Below are 21,058 nucleotides of genomic sequence, written 5' to 3' on the forward strand. Positions count from 1 at the left end.
CGCCCAGGCAGTTGGTGTACATTACTACATACTGTACAAGGGTTTCGGATTCCTGTGTTCTCCCTGCCAACTGAAAGTCAGCCAAACAATTACAACGGTATTGCTCTTATTTGATTTATAGTTCAAAGTTTCACCTCAGTTTCCTTGTCATCTTGGAAAGTCTTGGAAAGAAACTTCTCATGTTTTTATTTTGTTTGTTTTGTTTTTGTGGAAAAAAATAAAACGTATTGTGTGCTTACTGTGTTGACTACTTGAATGAGTGTTTTCCCCATTTGGGTGGTTCATTAGTTGCATAATCAGACTAAGCTGTGTGACTAAATATCTGTTGAAATCAAATGCATCACACCTATCAGGGTTTTTGTCTCACCCGTGTCTGAGTAAGCCCATTTTTCTGCTCTTGGCTTTTTCATGTTGTTGCCACACCGGTGAGAGGCGACAGGGAAGGAGTTCAGAGGGAGCGTTCCAAAGTCGGGATGATAAGGTTTCGGCCTATACAGTTACCAGGTGCTAGGCAACTCGACGCGCACATACCCGAGCACACACAATCACCCTTGCGATGATGATGATATCCAAACCCAGTTACACGGTGAACACAAATATTTAGCAAGAACAGTTTGTGCATCCTGTGTTTGTGTTCTTTGTCGATTTAGAAGAAGGCCCGCGAACTAGCTGTGTCATGTCCTGGTAGTACATGTTACCGCGTGTCTAGATATGATTAACAACAGATATATAACACTTATCTTGTAATGACTGTTAACATAAACCACAGGCATTGATAACTTGAACTTTCATAATGCTGCTTCAGGACACCGAAAGAGAAAAGGTTAGGTTTTTTTCATTTTCATTTGTATTTTTTTATTTTTTTTTGTTCCTTCATCCATGTTGGAGCGTTCACTGAAAACAACAGAATTCCCACAGATTCCCAAGCCGCTTGGAGAAATAGGTGAAAGGTCACCGCTGACTCTCCCTCTCTGTTCACGTTCATGAATGTGACATGCAGCTCTTGTTCAACGACGGGCCCGTCCTTGCCCCGGCTGACACACAGCTAACTCAGGCATGTGTTCAAACGAACAGGGCCTTCAGCCAATCAAACTTTTGCATTGTAAACACAGCTGTTTTGTTTATGGTTTAAAGGCCGAGGCGTGGACAGGTTGACTCAGATGTTCAGTCTGCTGCGTGTTGATGCTTGAAACACACAGTAACTTCCGTTGGCAACGGAAAACAGATACTAATGTTGTGATTGGAACACAATAAACAATGTTTTCATTTCATCAGCTTCTGTGTTTTCATACTTTTTTAAAGTTAACATTATGCATTATGGTTGTTTAAATAAATCTAAAACCCAGAATGTTAGAAATATGGTAAATTTCAGTTGTTTATTTTGACGGGACCTTGTTCACCTCCTTAACATGTATTGTTTACATGTACTGCAGGCCTTATTTTGGGTGCCTCTCTCTTTTTCTCAGGCCTCTCTGACCCTGCATAACTGGCTGCTGGCTAATGATAAGACAGCAGCCCCCGGAGATATGAGGTAAAACCTGCTCGCTGCCTTACTGCTGTACCTCACAGCTCCAGCACCAACGCAGAGGGGTGGATATTTTTGCATGAATGATAATATTGGCAGCGTCGGAGAGGCGAGAGGGGAAGTTGACATGATGACGTAATCACGACATCTCACGTGAGGCCTTTCAACAGACCTTTCTATTGGGAGTGGTTGGACTAGATCAGAAAATGCCTGCATTAAGCTATAGGTGTCGTTTTACAGGTAGTTAAACTTTTCATCTTCTTCCTAGGATCTTGTCGTCACCATGAGGTCTTCGAGGCAACCAGTCGCTAAGAGAGTTAGCATGCAGCTGAAGAACCCCAACCGTATTTTTTTTTTGTTTTTTTTGTACAATTTGTTGTGTGTGGATTAAACAACCAAGATGACGTCTTTCAGACATGTTTTTGGGTGTGTTTCTGAACTAAACTCTAAAATCTAGAATAGCTGTTTCCACCTGCAGTCTGCAGGCTTTATGCTAAGCTAACTCTAGCTACATTGTTAATGCACAGCCGTGAGTGGTCTTTATATCTAACTCTGTAAGAAAGAGTGTTTAAGATCGTTTCCCTGAAGGACAAAACAATTATTTAAAATGCTGGAAAAATGCTCGCACTGAAGACAAAATAACCCAAGAACAGGCATAGCCTAGTGACTTGTAAATCCCTCTGTAGTGAACATGGAAAAATGACATCTGTAAATAATCCACTAGTGTTTGTATATCCTGAGAAAAACTTTCTTAAATTTGCATTACCTAATATGTCTACATTTCAGAGGTAAATACTTTTGTTGCATTTATTAAATAGTCAGTTGCTATGTGTCACATTATGATTTAAAAAAAACAAAAAAACAAAAGTAAATAAAGTGGAAATTATCTGTAGATTAATTTAAAAAAAAAACAATTTAAGCAACAAATACATTAATTAACATTTTGATAAGTAAACCTGCATTTAAGTACATGGCATCATCGATCTTTATTTGATGAAGAAAATGCTCTACAAAGAGAATAAACTAACTCCATACCTCCATATAAACTGTTCAGTATTCACTCACATTTATCTGCAAAATGAAAGACTTTACACGTGTCAAATAGTTTGCTGACATTTGATGTGCTCTGACTTTTGCTTTTGCTTGTACTTTGAACAGGGGTTGTTCGTGTCAAGTATCACTACTCAACACTAAAGGCATTTTCTAACTGCAATGTTTGAGAAACCAATAAAGGCGAAGTAGTTCAAATCCCACTTATCCCACTTTTAAACTTATGCGGAAGCCATTTCCTTTGACACTGTGCGCTGCAACGTGTGGAGGTCTGTGGCCTCTGATAAAGAATTTTTTTCTGCAGCTCATGTTGCAAACAGCATGTCTGTACTTACTGCACAGTCCCCAGATAACCCCCACCCACTACATAACATCACATAACACTTGTCTGCAATTTATTATTACTCAGCACAGACTCAGCACGATGGCTTTCTGTCGCCAGGCCAAATTCTAACAACAAAGCCAGTGACCCTCCCCTCACATAGGGAGACCCCTCTGCAGGGCCGCGCATTTAGTTCTGCAGATGGAAGGTGCCCCTCTTTCACCCTTTTCTCCTCTCTCCTTCAGCCCTCATGCCATGCATGCATCCCATGGGTCTGTCCCTACAAGGCCAGAGCAAACAGGGTCTGGAAGTGGTGTCCTTGGCAAGGGTGCACTGATAAACACAGCATGAGTGAGGACAGACTGTGCTCTCCAGAGAGGGGGGGTGACCGTCCCTCATTCACGCTTCCCTGGAGGATATTCGGAAACTTCATCAAGGGAGCTATTTTAAATTCCACAAAGGATTAAGGAAAACACGGATGAAGAGAAAACACAGAATTTCAGCGATTCGTTTCAGTGGCATTGCATTAAATGTTAATTTCTCTTTCTGTCTTTCGTGACATTCATCCTCACCCACTTTCATGCTGTTATTTGCTTTGCAGACAGTTAGCGTGGGAAGGAGAGGAGCTCCTTTCTCAGATCCCTTGACAAAAACCAAAGCATGACCTATAGGCTATAAATAACCAAGCAAAACATTAACAGACAAACTGTGCGTCAAATACATTTTCCTTTTCTATTCATTCATCCTGACGTCAAACCAGCACTAAAAACAAGACATGATCCCATTGAGTTTTTTTTTTTTTTTTTTCAAACCATTCAAAAACCAAAACAACTTACAGTCAAAAACACTTGAACATGGACTAGGTCAAGGGTTGAAACCATACTAAGGTTGTGACCTGACATTACATAACTTGGCCTTAGGCAGAATAAAAATAACCTGCTGAGTGTCGTCTCCTTTTAAAGAGCAGGAAATAAGATCCCGTGTGTTGACCTTTATGAGACCTCTAGCGCGACGTAGTGGCAGGCAGGGGATGTAGCTCAGTGGTAGAGCGCATGCTTTGCATGTATGAGGCCCCGGGTTCAATCCCCGGCATCTCCACTCCTTTTCTTTTTTTTCTTTCCTAGTATTAGTGTAACATAAAGCTTCCCTGTGTGATTAACAGTGATAGTTCTCAAACAGGAAACACACGTTTTGCTTAAAAACAGTAACTATTGTCACTCTAGTGTAGCTTCCTTTTTGGTGACTCGCCTTAGATCTGCACTGCAAAACAAGCATTAACTCAGAGAATTCACATGTATAGAGCAGAAAATAGCACAAAGGAAGCTTGTGAACAAAACAATATGAGGCCAGGCCTTTGGAGACAAAGGTAATGTTTGCCAAGGCCTTTATATTGCTTTATTACACGTGTTCATACACAGTACTGTCCCAAGGTTTTAGACAGTTAAGATGTTTAGATTCATATCTATCTGATTGGCCTCAGATTCATTCAGTGACCTCAGACAATCATCCACACTCACACGTGTAATGCTCCTTGAAGCTCGTAACATTTATTTTTATTATTTTTATCGATTTAAGTGTCCCAGTAAATCGGCATGTATACAATAAAGGAGATACTCATATGGGTTTTAGGTTTTTCTTACTGTGAATTTAAATATTTTGTCCGTGCTGAAACCATGTTTTAAACCATATGATAAATACCAGTTGCTGTGTTTTCAACTTGCTTCATGTATGTTTGCACACTGTAATAAGAGTTGAACAAAGAATACAGCTATTCAGATCTGGCCCCAACCCTCTTGTAAACACTACTGATTACAGCGCTCTCATTTCAGGGAAAGACAGATCTGTAACGTGCAACATATTTTACAATGTTTTTTTTTTTTTGTTTGTTTTGTTTTACTGTGTTGAATCATGATGCGTCTGATGTTTGATTTCTTACTACCAGTGCTTTAAAGGGGAATTTAAATCTTCTAAAAAATGTGTTTTCTGAAAATATTCTTTGTCTTTGTTCTGGGTTTTAGTTCAAACATTCACAGCCACAAAAAAACAAAACAAAAACAAACTAATATCGGTGAAGAAGTTAAAACGGGAGGTTAGAGGTCTCAAAAGGTATGAGAAGACCGACCCCTGAGGGCAACGCTCGTTTTGGAAAAGGTTGAAACATAATAAAGATCAGCAGACACACACAAACACACACACACATACGTTTACGGAAAAAAGTCTGACACAGATTAATGTCCTCTGCTTTTAGTTAGTCAGTCGAGGTCGGTTGTGCAGCAGAACCTGCCATGAAACAAGACCACTCTGAGGGCCGTGTACTATTTAGGTACCTGTGACTGCTTAGCCCACATTCTACGTGTCTGTACATCATGACCCGAACATGTCTTTTAACACGTACCTTTTAATTGTCAGGTGTCAAGCAAACATTCTTTAAGGCTGAAAAAGGAACATATTCATGCTCATAGTCACACCTGAATGTTTACATTTTAAAGGTCAAAGGTATTTTGTTGTTGTTGTTGTTGTTGTTTGTAAAATGGAATAAAGTGTCTAAAATTGCTTCTGGTTATTTTAAAAATATAGAAGGCTACATATTAAAGAGCGATAATTCCTGGACTCTAGCTCCTGTTTTGGTACATATCCCCTCCAATTAAAGCTGCACTTCAAGATCAATTCCTTCACATAACTGCAGCTTGAATATGTCATGGTACACAGCTAAGATAACACAGTAAGCAAGTACGTGTCAATGTCCAAACAGATATGGAGTTAGCTGTTGCGCATGACATATGACCAACAATTTCCCTAAAATCATTCAGATTAAAGATAGTAATAAAATGACTAACAGCTATTCCCAGGTTATTACTTGCATTTGGATAAATATATTTTCCATCAACTTTTGAGTTTTTGTTTATTAAGTGATAAAAATACTTCTTTAAAGAGGAACTGTTTTGTATTGATTTCCAATTAAGAAAATGCAGTCGCATAAGCATTTATGTGTTTATTTAGGATGACTCTCTTCTACAAACGATTTGTTAAGTCTGCACTCCGTCATCAATAAGAGAAGAAGAAAACATGTGCAGCGTTAACTTGCTCTATATTCATATTAATGATTTTATCTGACCTCTGATTTAACCGATGACCTGGAAACCCTATTAACATTATTGGTCTTTGGTTGCCCCCTTGTGGTCAATCATAGCATAGCGACCTGTGTGTGAGTTGACAGTGTGAACAGTGGGGGGCGCCATTTAATAGTAGTTGCCTACTGATGGATTTATTCCTAAAATTCAGACACATTTATCTTAAGATGTTCAGCTTTCTAGCGATTTAATTATTTTAAGTTATTTTCTTTTGTTCCTTCATCTTTCCAGTTTTTTTTTTATTTTATTCTTAGTGCTTATGTTATGTATTACATAATATAATTACGCGAGACAGGGCGTGTCATCATTTATTTAATTTTGTTGCAAGGGAGCACATAACCATCAAAAAAGAGAGAATACAATAAACAGTGAATAATTTTAAAGAAATATTTTGCACGTTTGCCATCTTTGAATTACAAGTGTATTCAAAGTGCTGTATTTATGACATAAAAGTAAAAAGTGATTCAAATATTATTTAAAATAAGTAAAGACAATTAGGAGAATTAGGCTGAAAACTGTAGTTGTTGTTATTTTATTTTTTTTTAGTACAAGAACTCGGGTGCTCTCTCCAAGATCCTTAAATTTTCTTCAGACAATAAACAACTGACCATTAGATGACCTTTGATGGTACCATATATTACATCAAAGGTTGCACTGTTGTGTCTGTGCAGATAAGACTAGAGCAGACGCACATACTCATCTTGACGAATTCCACCTCTGTTCGGGCTCTGCAGCAGGTTATGGTGACTCGAAAGGTACACCAACACAGACCCCTTAGCTCAAATTTCCACACTACGTTATGAGCTAACATCAACTTTCACCACCTCGCGTAAAAATAGAAAGAAGTTTCCGTCGGTCAATTAGTCTTGTCACATGTTTGTTTGATGCAACAGCAGCACTGCGGCCAAATGTAACTGAGCGCCGGATAATAATCTGGTGCTGACAGATGCATCAAAACCACATGTTCTTGCGCATATGATCAATAATTCAACCGGCATTTGTCACAATGAAGAAATGACATTAAGAGCTGCTATTTAAATCTGTTGAGAGGGGGATGAGAGGCTGTCAGATATTTTTATTGTGGCATTTAGAGCTTCTGTTTCCTTTAAAACAATCTGAACACCAGATGACTGATAAGAAATTTAAAGGACGTGAACACAGTATGAAATGTGGTGTGAAAACTGATCACTTTTCTTTCAGTGCCGTGCAGTTGCATATTCACTTGTACTTGTTTCTAAAGATGTAATCCTGAAATATTAAACAATTTACACTTTACGGTTTTGGTTCTCATGATCTGGCCTCTTCCACATGTTGCCAAAATGCTGACCTCATGTTGACTTCCTTTAAACATTAAAACACAGTTTGTAGAGATGCCTCTTTATTTGTGTCTTTTCATCAAGTACAGAAAGAAAAAGGAAGAAAAGTTACTTTCACGCCGGAGATGGTGCACAGCAGAGAAAGTCAGCGCAGGACCAGGATGGAGGAGGCTTTTCGTGTGGACGTAACCAACATTCAAATGCTTCACATTGGTGCTAAAAATTGCAATGGTACAATATAGAACTCATGAAAAACATAAAAATAATCTACTCATCTCTGCTCAGCCAGTCGGAAGAATCACATGGACCAAGAGTTTGTGGACTGGTGCCTCGGATCTAGATTTAAAGTTTAAATTTTATGTCTGAAACCTGAAAACTCATCAAACTTGGAACGGTATCTGATGATTAAAACTGAGCTACAATAAAGATGTTACTGTGAAAAAAGGCTCTGCAGTGTCTTCGCAGTCTTTCCATCCAAAGTATTTTGGAGCTGATCAGAGAATTTCAGCAGTATTTCAACATTTTTTATTTATTTTCTTGTTCTTGGCAAATACATAAGAACTGCCACAGCTGTTCACCTGCCTACCAGTGTCTGATGACATTAGACTGGTCAACGGTCACGGTAGAAGGAGCTGTTTGTTTGTCGTATCTGCTCTGCTGACTCTTCAATTCATGCACTTGCACTTTTTGTGCCTTGTGGATGTCGTTGGTCACTTGTGGACCGGACTCTGCGATTGATCTGCATGCTTTTTAACACATTGGTGCTGATTTTAAAAGCCTCTACATTACAGGTGCCCCCCCCCCCCAGCTGTTCCAGATGTGTTTCTAGTGTAATCTAAGTATCAGGTCTGCTGACTCCCTCTGAGAGCGTCCTTTGTCCTGAAAATGTCAATGTTGGTCTACGTTTAAGATTGCTCTATTCACCAAACCATCCGCACTGTCACATTATCAGATGTGTTATGTCACTGATCCGAGATAAGACACAGCTGATTCCACTGGTCTATGCAACAGAAAGTGCATGAAAGAAAGACTGTACGGGATGGTTTCACCTCGTCACGACGTAACGATGGGTGTTAAATAGATGTAGAGGGGTAAAGTGTAGTAATCGATTTATAGTAGAAATAAAAATTTAATTAGAGTAAATTTAAGTAAAATTGAAGGCAAAAACATTAGAAAAGTACAATAAAGTATATGTAAAAACATTGTATTTTTCAGCATTTTCATTGTGGTTAAATATTCAAGATACAAGATTCAAGATCACTTGATCCCAGCAGGGAAATTATTGTTATTATTTTTTATAATTTTATGAACAGGGAAAATAAAATAAAATAAAATAAAATAAAATAAAATAAAATAAAATAAAATAAAATAAAATAAAATAAAATAAGAACGAGGTAGCACTAAAATTTACAAAAGAAGACCAGTCCTACTGATATAAAATATACAAAAATTTATATAAAACATAAAGTGTCTTGTGTGGAAATGTGTGACAGTGCAATCAGCCAGGCCATTATTTATGTATTATAAGTCTATATTTAATGAGCATTATTGTATGTTGTATACATACACAGTGGTATTGTGTATATACTTGAATATTTTATACGTACTTTTTATACATTCTACCTAATCCATTTTAAGGTTCTGTTTCAGTGTACTCATACTTCCTGTTGTACCTGCATCTCCCTTCTTCAAAGAAAAAAAAAGAGTCTGGTTGACAGACTCATACAAACTACAGACCATGTGTGTAGGAGTGTGTGTCCATACGACCAGACCTGCATTCCTCTGGGATAATCTTATCTGGCTCCTGCTGGGTTTAAGGACCTCTGAACTACAGGGCAACACTGACACACAAACAAACCAACAAATACACAAAAGAAGCAAACACGTGAAGGTTTTTTTTTTTGAACATCAAAAACTCTCTGACGAGTTCCCACCTCAACAAGCTCGGTTTGTGGTGGTATCACATCAAACATTTGACACATTTAAAGACGCGAGAGCTTGGAATCTGCGCGGATATCCCAAACAGAGAGCACAAGAGGACGTTTTCAGGACAAGAACAGAGGGAGTCAACGGGCCAGACCACTATTTACCTGCGTCCTTTCAAATTAAACCCGTTTGGAGACCTGCTTCATCTTCTGAATCATCACATACATAAAGAAGACACTTGATTACTCGCGAGTCTGGAAAACAACCTGCATCAAGAAGAAATGTAAATGAGCTCAAGTGGCCGTTACCTGTAGCCTGAATGGACTGAATGGCAACAATGCACCTGACTGATCAAGGGCCATCAGAGGGTTTTAAAATGCAAAATGTGGCTTTAAGTGTGAAAAAAAATGTGTACATCAACAGTAGGTGTTTGGGAGTTGGCTCTTGTTCAAACGACACCCACCAAATCATTTTTAATGTGAAATAGATTTTAAACTGTGATTGATATTTTTTACAGCATTAAATCTATTTCACATTTGCTCCAAGTTCCATTAAAATTTGATTTTTTGTTTTGCAGAAATGAGCAAAAACAGATTTTAAGAGCTGTTCGTAGTCTTTCTGCTAATTACGTCGTCCTCAATGATAAATAGAAATAACAACTCAGCAGAAAAGACAGCTAACTGTGTTTGCATCACTTGCGTCCACATGTTGGCATCAGCGTGACCTGGTGCAACGCATCCTCCGAGCAGCTTTCCAGCTCCACTCCTGCAGACTTTGTACTATAAGACTTTAAGTTCTCCCCTCTCAGCTTTTGCTGACGCACTCGAGGTCATTTATCAGATTTTGTGCCGTTCCCTTCGGAGCTACAAAACGCAGTACCCCCCACAAGACACAAGAAAACAGACAAAGGTGGCCCTTTAAAGGATCATTTCATAATCCTGGTGTGATGTGTTATTTGGGAGGATCACAGAGGCTTACTGTGTACTCTCCCTATTTTCTCTTGGAAGCTAATATCAGCTTAAAGTTTCCTCAGAATCGTCACACCGTCAGCACGGTGCAGTATTCAATCTGCTGTCTGCAGTACACTCTTAAACGCTCAGTAAACGCTTACCTGTCTAAACTTCAAGTACTTCAAGTAAACTTCGAGTACAGCTGCAAAAGGAAATAATGTAATGAGATAAATCTTTCTGATGAATGGCAACAATACGAGATTTCTCTTTCTTCAGTGTGTTTGTGTCAATACAAACATACAGAGCTGTGATATACAGTCTCTCCCGTAGTCCCACTGTGCTGCATATTTGCTGACAGATACTTCAACTGCTACATATGCTGCCAGATCAACACCAAAAAAACACAGACAGATTTATTACGTGGTTTATTATTAGGGGAATGTTTTCATTCCAGAGAGTTTGTGACTAATGACTATAAATGTTTTCCATGAAAGATCCAGTCTGACAGCTTGCTATTTTTAAGGCCGGTTGATATAAGAGAGGCACATTCCCTTTGGAGTTATCTAGCATTCAGCTTGGGCCGTATTATTAGGGAAAACCCTACTTCGTACGAAGAGCGTCTTCTACATTTTATTTTCGTCTGGAGGGATTTCAGCGGCGCTTCTGTGGGAACACCGGCTTGGTCGCCCCCGAGGCCAAAGAGGAGGGAACATCTGTTCCGGGCAGAAAACTTTTCATGTCTCCGTGTCCTCAGCGAGTCATGAGGTCATTCCAGCCCCGTTACTGGGTTGTTGTAACACAAATTGTCTTCTGCCGTCTGCCCAGCAGACGAACTGCTCTCTTCGCGAAGAGCAAATTCAGCGGTGTGTAATCAGCTGTTTTCACTCTTCCAGCCTCCAACACTGTGTCCGTGTGCGTGAGATAGAGACAGGTCAGGTGGATGTATGCTGTCGTAATTTCTGTATGGGAAATGAGAGATAGAAAAAAACACACACACATATATATATATATATATATATATAAATAAAATTGATTCAAAACACAATCAGGTTTTTGTGAAAAGCGCACAAAGAGACCCCATTCAACCAAATGGAACAGAGACATCGAATGTAATTATTTGTTTATTCAGGAGAATGAGTTATTTCTACATAAGTGAACCCTTGTTTTTTTGGTATTTGGTTTGACACCCAATGTGCAGCGGGAATCAGCTGATCTGTCGTTTACAGCAGCTGGGAATTATTTTAGTTCATTCCTCAGGAAAGCACCGCTTCACTTCTGAGATGTTGGAGGGTTTACCTCACATGAACCCTTTGCTTCAGGTTCTCCCACAACATTTCGATCAGATTAGATCACGATCAGGAGGTCTGACCGTGCACACCAGTGTCCTCCGGATGAGGCCTTCATTTGTTTGTTGATTCCGTACCCTCTTGATACAGTTTTGTAACTTTTTTATCTGATAAGCACCAACAACTTTTTCTAAGGTCCCCAGAAAGCTCCCATGCCATCATATTCCTCACAAACATGAGTTATGAAGATCTTTTTTTTTTTAAAACAAAATAGGGCACTGAATGCCAGTGCAGTCTCATTATATTGATTGGAAACACTTCAGGACAGATGGACTCTTGAGCTTGAAAGTAACTTGAAATCCTAGATGCCCACTTTCTTTTCCTCTCATATAGTGAGGAATATTCAGAAATATTCATCATATTTCTATTTCAATTGTTAGGTTTGGTTCTCCTTGTCTACTTATATGACTTTCGGGAAAATTCGGTGATGTTTTGAATCATTTTTATGCAGAGAATTTTTTAGGGGCCTAAACACTTTTAAGATGCCAACTGTTGTATTCATCTGTTTTTATGACCGCTTTGCTCCCAAACACCATGTGCACAGTCAATGGTCCTCCTCAGCAGCAGGGCCACAACTCGGATTACTTTCACGTGTGTCTTTGCTATTTGCTTTTTGTTTTTACTGCTGTCCTGCCCCCGTGACCCCCAGCCTACGTGGCGTCGGCGTCAACAAGCGCCCTAACGATGTGTGAACTTTTGGGCATGCCGTGACAATGGCGCCTCTGGACAGGTGCATATAACCCCATCACCCACAGCCACTCAGCGCCCATCGTGCCAAAGAGGAGCTCCCGACTCCCTTTGCGATGCTAAACAGGGCCGCTGAAGACTGTGACATTCCTTTCTAATGGCCGGCACCTGATTTTTAGACTCGCGGCGTTTTGCGCAGAACAAGTTGGTCAAAGTCCCAAAGCTTTTAATAGTAATAATTAATAACTATAATAAAATCCCAACACTATTTATTTATTTTTTATTTTTGCAACGATGATACTGATTTGCAAGAAACGCAGTGCAAGATAACATAAAATCATGTTATGACGACGAACGAAAGGAAGTTAAAATGGTGGGATTCATTTATGGGATGGAAGTCCAAAATAACAACTTATTTCCCAGCAGTTCTTTCCATCAAATTCTGGTAACCCTTGCTCATCTTAACCACGAAGATAGCAAGAGTAAACTCTGGGTTGTGCAACTGCGTACAATCTCTGACACATGTTTTGGTGCGTTTAAATAAAAAAAAAGTGATGAAAGGCTACGTGACGCACCGTTTCCTCTCCATTTCATGCCACCTAAAGGCACAACATTTAATGGGTCTGGCTTCACATCACCACCGTGTCAGCTCGGTTAATTTTATCTCATATCATGCTGCGAGCAAGCTGGAGGAGGAACAGCGTCTCTTTTATTTAAACTTCTTCCCCACAGAGGGAGACGCGGAGAAGGGGAGATGAACGGTCAGGATGAACCGAGTGTTTTGTACTGGAGAGGGACAAACGAGAACAGAGCGTTTGTCTCCTCTAATTCCCCCCCCACCAATAAACGTCTCCTTCTCATCGGGGCGCGTAAAAGCTCCGAGCAGCAGGCTCTCAGCGCGTCAGATGTATCATAAAGTGCCACTTATGTTTGGAAGTGACTTGATATAAAACTCCAGGAATGGAAGAGCGCGCTGATTAATTATGATAAAATCAAACTAGACGTGATCGAATAATGTAGAGACAGGAGACGAGCTTCAACAAGTCTAATTTCACTTTTCTTTCACGTAGCTAAAATAGATACGGGTAGGAATATTGCATCCGGTGCATACACATACCATCAATAAATGTGCCGACAGAGGACGCCCCAGCTTTAACTTGAAACATTTAATAAAGTGAAGAAAGTTGTTCAGAATTTGACTTCTGATGCTCTGCTCGTCTATTCCTAAAAGTCAAAATTGACTAATGTGCACATTTTTGACCGAGGCACAAAGACATTTTGTTGCTGGATTGAACACTGGACCCTTTCACTCACTGACAAACCATTCACGCCTGGAGGTTAATAGCGAGCCAATGAGAGCACATTGTTTAAGAGCCGAGCCACTAAAACTGTGAAACGCACAATTAATGCGCTCTGCCGCAGCTTTTGACACATTGGGCACCTGTGGTGAAAGGAGCTGGTGGCGCCCAGTCACGCAGGGGTGTGTCTTTGGGGATCTGCCCACCCACCCCGCTGCTTCTCCTCGCTGGTTACTATATATCAGGAGGCAGCCTCGGGATCCCTTGACGAGATTCATTCAGCGTTGGTGGTGGACTTGTGTCTCTCTCTCTCTTCAAACTTCGACTGGAACCTGCAGCTGCGTGAAGCGCGCTTGGATCTGAGCGCACTCCGCCGTGGGAATTATTGAAACTTTTTTTTTTCTTTTGCTTAACTCGCTGTAGAATCCAGAGCTCAACATGCCTCGGTCATTCCTTGTCAAGAAGTATTATTCCAACAAGAAGCCGTGTTACAAGGAGACTCAACTAGAGAGTCAAACTGGTGAGTTTTCGATACACCTGTGATTGACACTTTGTTCACAGAGCCATGTGGCAAATATAGTAGACACTAACAGTTCTTTTACATGGCTTCATGGCTGCAAGCCACTGAAGTGTTTTAGTCACCTGAAAAATGTCTTGGTGAGAAAGCTAGTTAGGACTGTGATGTATGGAGACTGTAACATGAGTCCAAAAAATGAAAACCGGTTTAGTGCTTTATTAGATTATCCGTTCATTTCAGTGAAAGCCCAGACTGACTTAATTTCCTTCCGCCCTGCAGCTTTTGTCCCAGAGAGCTTTCCCCGGGCTGAACTCCCAACACAGAACAACAGCTCTGCACTGACCTGCCACCCCGCTACCCCAGCCTTCAGCAGCATGGACACCCTGCCCGCACCCCTCTCCCCGATCACCCCGGTGTCCCTCCCTCCTTCGCCACTGGGCCCCCTGGACCTCAGCAGCTCTCCCTCCAGCAGCAGCGGCGAGGAAGAAGAGGACGGCGGGCGTACCTCTGATCCCCCCAGCCCAGACGTCATCGGGCACATCTTCCACTGTCTTCACTGCAGCAAGAGCTACACCAGCCTCTCGGCACTGTCCCACCATCAGATGTCCCATTACCAGCCGTCACCAAGCGTCCCACTGCAGCAGTCCCCCTCCCTGCCCGGTGAGGCCTCGACACGCCCGGCCTTCCACTGCAAACACTGCCCGAAGGAGTACACCAGCCTGGGGGCCCTGAAGATGCACATCCGCTCACACACTCTTCCCTGCGTGTGCCCCACCTGCGGCAAGGCCTTCTCCAGGCCGTGGCTGCTCAGGGGACACATTCGCACACATACAGGTAAACCTCCACACATTGTCATGTCTTTTGATTTCCTCTGCTGACTTGTTAATGCAACAGCTGGCTGCACCTTGTGCTCATTGATATTCATTGATGTCTCCTGATGTGTGGGTAAATGTTATTGCTTAGCAGGGCGCAATCTAATCTCAGCCCCGCATTTTTTTTTGGTCTGCATGAGAAAAGGGCAATTTGCATTAAGTAAGTTAGGGTGTTCCTGCCCTTTTGTCGGTTATCTGTTAGATCATTTGAAAAACAATGACCAGAGGACAAACCTTTTTAGCCTGTTAATGTGTGAAGTGTTTAGCCGGCGCTGACAGTTTTTCCCCTCCTCCCTCCCCCACCAGGTGAACGCCCCTTCGCTTGTCAACACTGCAACCGTGCCTTCGCCGATCGCTCCAACCTGCGCGCCCACCTGCAGACCCACTCTGAAGTGAAGAAGTACCAGTGTGGCTCCTGCTCACGGACATTCAGCCGCATGTCCCTTCTGCACAAACACGCCGCCTCCGGGTGCTGCCCGGCCTCATAGACTCACATTCCCTGGACTTTCACGACCCGGGCTGATGCTGCTTTTTTGGTTGTGTTTCCTATGATAAGATGCGACACATCCAGGCGTCATTCGGAGATTGATGCCAGCTGCGAAAAACGCAGTTCTGCTTTTTATAACAAGTGCCTTAATTTGGGGGTGGGGGGTAGGGGGTTCCTGTACTGAATCTGGCCAAGAGTGTATGTGTGTGTGATATGCAGGCAGCTGGACATGCAGTTAATTCCCAGGAAACTCCTTTGGTGCCGGCCGGTCCGGGACTTTGGCCATGTTGCAGCTGCTTGGGTGTGTTTGTGTGTGTGTGTGTGTATGCGGCGATGTCATTCCTCACCATGCTATACATACGTGACGTGTGTGTGTGTGTGTGTGTGTGTGTGTGTGTGTATGAGCAAGTGTGAGTGTTGAGACAGCTGCCTGTGTATGGTGCACTGTGCAGGCAGAGCGCTGAGAGACGTGTTAGTTGTGGCCTCGGCGACAGGTGACACCCCACGGACCAGCTCGCCCCTCCTCACTCCTCGGTCCCTTTGGACGGACACTCGGTGTGTGTTCTTGGACGTAAATGACCACTTGAGTTCGACCAAATGAAAAGTTATTCACTCATTCATTGTCATTTTTTTTTACAATGGAAAATGTCCTGACCTATACCTTTTCCAAAACTGCAAACATTTGCCTTTTTAGGATTGTGCATTTTTTCCCCCCCTGTAATGTGTAAATAAAAGCATTGTTTTAAAGAAATACGGTTTCCGTGTGCTCTAGTGTTCAGTGGGCATTTCAACAGCCATTGTATGCACGCACAAATGAGTTCATCAGGACAGACACGACACGGCCTGAATGGGAAGATAGAGCTGTGCGTTGTACGGGAAGGTGCACTGTGTGTTATATGGGAAAGGGGGTTGGTTTGTGTGATGTTGAGTGATAAGGGGAACACCTGCACACACCTGCCAGGCTGTCAGCGTGCACACATGGAGAACACATGCCACAGAGGCGGAAAGGGGCGGGATGGCCTGAGTTGGTGCAGGTGGGTTGAAAAAAAGAAAAACTCGGAGGAGGAAGATGCTGAGCAAGAAGAAAGTTGCACTAAGGCTGTTTAGCAGAAGAAGGTCGGTGTGAAATTAGCTGAGTGTGGGAATCCGGCTGACCCGCTTCCTGCTTCAGGAGCGGCCACAGATGTCAGCTCAAGACCAACAAATGTACAACGGGAGCTCGAGACCCACACGGGTCCAGCCGGCGCAGCCATCTGCTCCGTAATGGCCAAACTCTTGTTGCCTTGTAGAAACTTTTGGAGGAAGCCTGTGCAACAACCAGGGTGCACATATGGCAGCAATGCGCCTCCGTTCCCCACTGCCCTCCTGACCTGCACACACCGACGCCAGTATGTCTTAGTGAGGTAACAAAGTGTTTCCTCCAATAGCTCTCGGTGTTGAGAGGTAGATGCATGTGTGTGTGTGTGTGTGTGTGTGTGTGTGTGTGTGAGAGAGTGAGTGAGGGGGGTGATTTCAGGAGCCACTCAAAAAGCTTGAGATCGGATTGCATGACTTAGCTTGCCCAATGTAAACAGCACCCGAGAGGCAGCGCACATGTGCGCGCACATTCAAATAACACACCTACTGAATAAAGAGGTTTGCGTTGATCAAAGGGGATTTTTTTTTCTTTTTTCGTTTGTCTGCCTACCTCTCCAGGCTCCTGTTAAGCGAGAGGAGAGAGTCATTTAGCAGCCACACACCTACACGGGCTTTGAGTCAGAGCGTCGGAGAAGAGGGCCACGGGGGACTGAACTTCACTTGAACCGCCAACAGTGACACATTTGTTGGGCAAACAGATGCAGAGCTGAAGGATGGAAAACATGTTTAAAATATGCCTTAGTGCTAGATAATATTACATTTGTCCCCTTAGGATATATAAACCTCTGCGAATTTATACGTAATGATGCCACTAAACAAACCGTCATTTCTTGTGCGTCTCGGTCATTTTGAAACCTAATTCATCCTGCTCGGGGGGACATTGGTCAGGTTTACAGTGTGTGGGAGGCAGTCTATCAACGTGTAGCTTTGAGGCAATGAGATCACCTAACCTGTCACCTTTCCTTTTCAGGGTGTAATATCATGTTGGTCTCCTCAAAGTATTTTAATGTCCACGGCGCTGCGCGTGCAGCCCCTGACTAATTTGACATTCCTGAGCCATTAGTGACAGACATACAATACCACCGCCCAACAGAGAGAGAGAGCACCTCTGCCTGCTATTTCTGCAGTGCGCGCCAGAATCAAAGAAATTATTAGATTTTCCTGTAACAGCAAATAATATTATGCTGACCTAATTATGAAGAAAAGGGGATTACCAGTTGTTCAATTTGCCATTATGTGGTTTTCCCGTGGAAAAAGTGTCTAAGCACTAATACATGAAGGTGATGCTCAGACTACTTTGGTATGCTGGATGCAAAAGTCGTTGTTTGACAATTTGCAGCTGAATGAGTTTTCTTTTATTAGAATGGCGTCATCTCAACACAAAATATGCCAAACAACACCCCCCGGTATTCTGACTCATAATTGCCTGCGTGTAACAGAGCAGACTCCCGTGTTGTATATACCCCTGTCACTGGATTTGAGCAATTGTATGTCAACAGTGAGACTAACATTTTCATGTAGGACTAATGTTTTGGAGGCCGAACCCGTAGTTTTCTGCTTTCGCTGCATATGTTTGTGGTAATGTTTAGGACACAGGAAGTGGCCCGTCAGTCTTGTACAAACACAGTCCGTCCAGAAAAAAAGTAAAAAAAAAAAAAAAGTGCTGATATAAAGCATCTGGGTGCGGCCACAGCTGTACGCGTGTCTGTGCGCCTCGGCTTCGCCGTGGTCCGCAGTGGAGGCAGAGGGAATACGCGTTGCTGAAATCAGAACTGGCATGGTTCGCAGAGAGGATTCACTGGAGGATCAGATTCAAGCCAGGAGGGTTAAGTCACTGGGCTAAAGTTTCAGACCCTCTTACAATCTGCACGGCTCTTACACAATGACGCTGCCCGTCGGCTCGGTGCCAGCCTCCTCCGCCGGAGCCGTCCCACTTGGGCCCTCATCTACCTTTGTCCTTTTAAAGACATTAAAAAAAAAAAGCTGCGCAATTTAAAACACCTCCCTTCTCCTCCTCCCTCCCGGTAGAAAATAAATGGGCACGTAGGAGAGGAGCAGGGTTTGGGAGAGAGGGGCAAGCGGGGATAGGAAGACAACAATGGGAAGAGGGGGGCAACAAGGGAGAAGAGACTGGACGCCGGAGGAGAAGGAGGAGGACGAGTGCTTTGGTGGGTGCCTGCAGGAGAATGAATGTTTCTGTTTGCGGGCCATCAATCAAATCAGTAGGGAGTAGAATTTACCAAGGAATGCCACATGTTGCAATACAGGCTTGATCAATGACATGTGCTGCGAGGGCAGAGCGATACGCTCACCGTGGATGCTTTTCTAGTGACGGTTTGGTGTAATTTTGGACGGTCTTCTTGCAAACAGACAATCGGCGCACATCTTTCCTATCCGCGATGCCAAAAAAGGAGATGCTATGCTATTAAAAGACGAGCTGGCAACACTGAAAAAAATCTCCTTTACCACTATAGGCGCCCACACGCACACAGCTATGTGACACATGCACAGCCAGTGTGCAGATCTCTGTACAAATAAACTAGTTTTTACCCAAGGACAGGATACGGCCTCCAGGAGGGGGTACACGCCATTTCCTGCCCACCTCCGCACTCCTGCTGTCCCCTTCAATGGTGTGTGTGTGTTGTGTGTTGTGCGGCTGGTGCTTTCCTCCTAAAACACAGGCTCTCTGTCCCACAGGGTCAGAGGGGAGAGGATGAGCCATAAAGGGACAGGAGGGTAAACAAATGAGATACTTTGTGTGCAACAGAGGTTTCCAACTTTATGTCATCCAGACGCAAAACATGCACATTCCCAAATAGTTAAGGAGAAGATAAATGACACTGCTGTGCTGTCTTCAATTGCGTAAGCACTTAGAGGGCAAGAGAGAGCTGAAGTAATGTGGATGTGGATATAGTGCGAGAGAGTGAGATAAATATGGGATTTTCTCACAGTTCAGTTGCAAAAGGAGTTTACAGGCAAGAATGAGACAGCAGGTGGGAACAGAGGTTAAGATAGTCTAGTTTTTCTCCCCCTTCTCTCTGATGTGCTTTTTCAATCAAAGTGGACGTAAAAACTCTATTTCCTATTTACAATGTCCCGACTGAAACATACACCTCAAGCTGAAAAAACGAAATAAATCTCCAATTTCCCTCACAACGAGTGTGTGTGGAATTTTGGTCGACTTAAAACTCAATCGCACACTGTTTTACATTTTTTATATTTATTTCATACTTACTACTATTCATCCCGACTCTTTATCCTCCTGAGACTGAAGCTTTTGTTTGCAATGCATTTTACATTTCTCCAAGGTATTTGGGATTAGTGGGACCAAAGACATATAAAAACTAACAAGAAGTCCATTTTTAAAAAAACAAAAAAACATTGGGATTATTCCATGCTATATTATAATAAAGTCACCAGTGTGGAACAAAATAGCAAACTGTTTATTTTAATGCCTGATCATAAGCAGAATTGTAAACAATGATCCTAAAACGAATACTTAATGCTAATTAGCTGTAGCTTGTTACTATTGACAGAATATGGTAAATTTGAGTGTGAAACTACGAAAGTTAATAAGCATAAATGTACAAGTTTCAGCTGTAAAATCTTACGAGGTTTTGTCCCTTTTTCCACTTTTGTCCCGTGATTGGCTGTAGAACGAATCTGCTGAAATGTCCCCATATGTGGACACAGGGTCTCAGGAGGTCAAAGACACTTCTGCCTTAACTACCTCCACAGCCTCCGCTCATATACTGTTCCTGGCAGCAGGCCTGCCACTGCAAACAATACGCTTGTTCTTTAATTTTATGTACCGCTCTTTGCCCTCCTAATAAATACTTTTTTTTTTCTAATTCACAGCGAGCAACATTTTCAATAAAACACTGCACTTTTAGTACATTTATCTGAAGATACTTTGTAGATAAACAAGGTTTCACAGGTATAAACACTTCCCAGGTGTAACTTTGCCTAACAATATGCGGATGCTTCATGTCACAGTGACCTCGGGGTTGACACAACTCTCGGTTGTTGGCGCAGCCCTCCATCATGCTACAGTTACACTTTATCTGATTAGTGTTATGTAATGCTGGTGAAAAGGGAGACAGGTTGGAGGAGATGGTTTACATATCAAGATGTTTTTTTTTTTTTTTTTTTGAGAGTGATTAATATAAACACTTAGTCCCAAGGTGCTGGGTGTTAGTTTCTTGTGTTGTCTTAACGGCGGCAGGCAAAAACTTAACCCACATGTTACTGAGGTGTAGTTTCTGGCGTTCAGCGTTTCCACTATTGCCCTTTACTCTGATGTGTGCAAAGCTCAATATCAAAAGTTGCTTTACTCAGTAGCCCCGTCTTTCCCCACCCACGCTGGTTGCACAGTGATTGTGGTTTCATCAGAGCTAATGTGACTGTGGCTTAACACACTTCATTTCACTGATTAGCACACCATCACCCAGAGGAGGAGGAGGAGGAGGGAGGGAGGGGAAGGTGGATCAGTGA

At 42.4% G+C, this 21,058-nt stretch overlaps 1 protein-coding gene, 1 long non-coding RNA gene and 1 other non-coding gene across 4 annotated transcripts; all 3 read left to right on the top strand.

The window, feature by feature from the left end:
• The first annotated feature begins 389 nt into the window (after nt 1-389).
• LOC125020312 lies at nt 390-3,686 on the top strand. Of its 2 annotated transcripts, XR_007114193.1 has the most exons (3): nt 413-1,678; nt 1,794-1,951; nt 3,143-3,686. It is a non-coding gene; the product is annotated as an uncharacterized LOC125020312 (long non-coding RNA). The 2 variants fall into 2 exon arrangements; XR_007114192.1 differs by lacking the exon at nt 3,143-3,686 and having other exon boundaries at nt 390-1,678; nt 1,794-1,938.
• A 237-nt stretch (nt 3,687-3,923) lies between these two features.
• On the top strand, nt 3,924-3,995 carry trnaa-ugc. Its single transcript has one exon. It is a non-coding gene; the product is annotated as a tRNA-Ala (tRNA).
• Nucleotides 3,996-13,757: 9,762 nt separating this feature from the next.
• On the top strand, nt 13,758-16,178 carry snai1b (snail family zinc finger 1b). Its single transcript, XM_047597579.1, has 3 exons — nt 13,758-14,071; nt 14,348-14,902; nt 15,247-16,178. Exons 1-3 carry the CDS (start codon nt 13,990-13,992, stop codon nt 15,426-15,428), a joined length of 819 nt encoding a protein of 272 aa, XP_047453535.1. The 5' UTR covers nt 13,758-13,989; the 3' UTR covers nt 15,429-16,178.
• Nucleotides 16,179-21,058: the final 4,880 nt, after the last annotated feature.

Source organism: Mugil cephalus, chromosome 1 (genome assembly GCF_022458985.1).
Source record: "Mugil cephalus isolate CIBA_MC_2020 chromosome 1, CIBA_Mcephalus_1.1, whole genome shotgun sequence".
Classification (NCBI taxonomy): Eukaryota; Metazoa; Chordata; class Actinopteri; order Mugiliformes; family Mugilidae; genus Mugil; species Mugil cephalus.